This window comes from Penaeus monodon, chromosome 32 (genome assembly GCF_015228065.2).
Source record: "Penaeus monodon isolate SGIC_2016 chromosome 32, NSTDA_Pmon_1, whole genome shotgun sequence".
Taxonomy (NCBI): domain Eukaryota; kingdom Metazoa; phylum Arthropoda; class Malacostraca; order Decapoda; family Penaeidae; genus Penaeus; species Penaeus monodon.
The window spans coordinates 6,126,053-6,126,325 of NC_051417.1; the positions used below are offsets into that span (position 1 = coordinate 6,126,053).

Genomic DNA, 273 nt, shown 5'->3' on the forward strand with positions numbered 1-273 from the left:
GAGAGTAAAAAACAAATCACCTCACAAAACGCCACTCATCGTGACCCCTTACCTTTATCCCCACAATGAGGCCGTTCATGAGGAAGGTGTGATCCGGGAAAGTCTTGTTCAGTGCCTGTGAGGGGAAGAGAGAACAGGGAGTGAGATATACGTTCATTTGGTTATCGATTTTTTTGCGGGGCTTAAAGGCTTCTATAACTGATAGGACATTGGTGATGTTTAGACAATGTGAAAACTGTGATACATGTATAAACAAACACATCTATAAACATA

At 41.4% G+C, this 273-nt stretch overlaps 1 protein-coding gene across 1 annotated transcript in view; it reads right to left on the reverse strand.

Annotated features, from left to right (window-relative positions):
* The window catches only part of LOC119593391 (hippocampus abundant transcript-like protein 1), a gene marked incomplete at its 5' end in the record, with an annotated part of 103,114 nt that overhangs the window by 20,026 nt on the left and 82,815 nt on the right, over window positions 1-273 (reverse strand). The window contains 1 exon segment of the mRNA XM_037942321.1: window positions 53-115. Within this exon segment, the coding sequence (XP_037798249.1) occupies window positions 53-115 (63 nt within the window).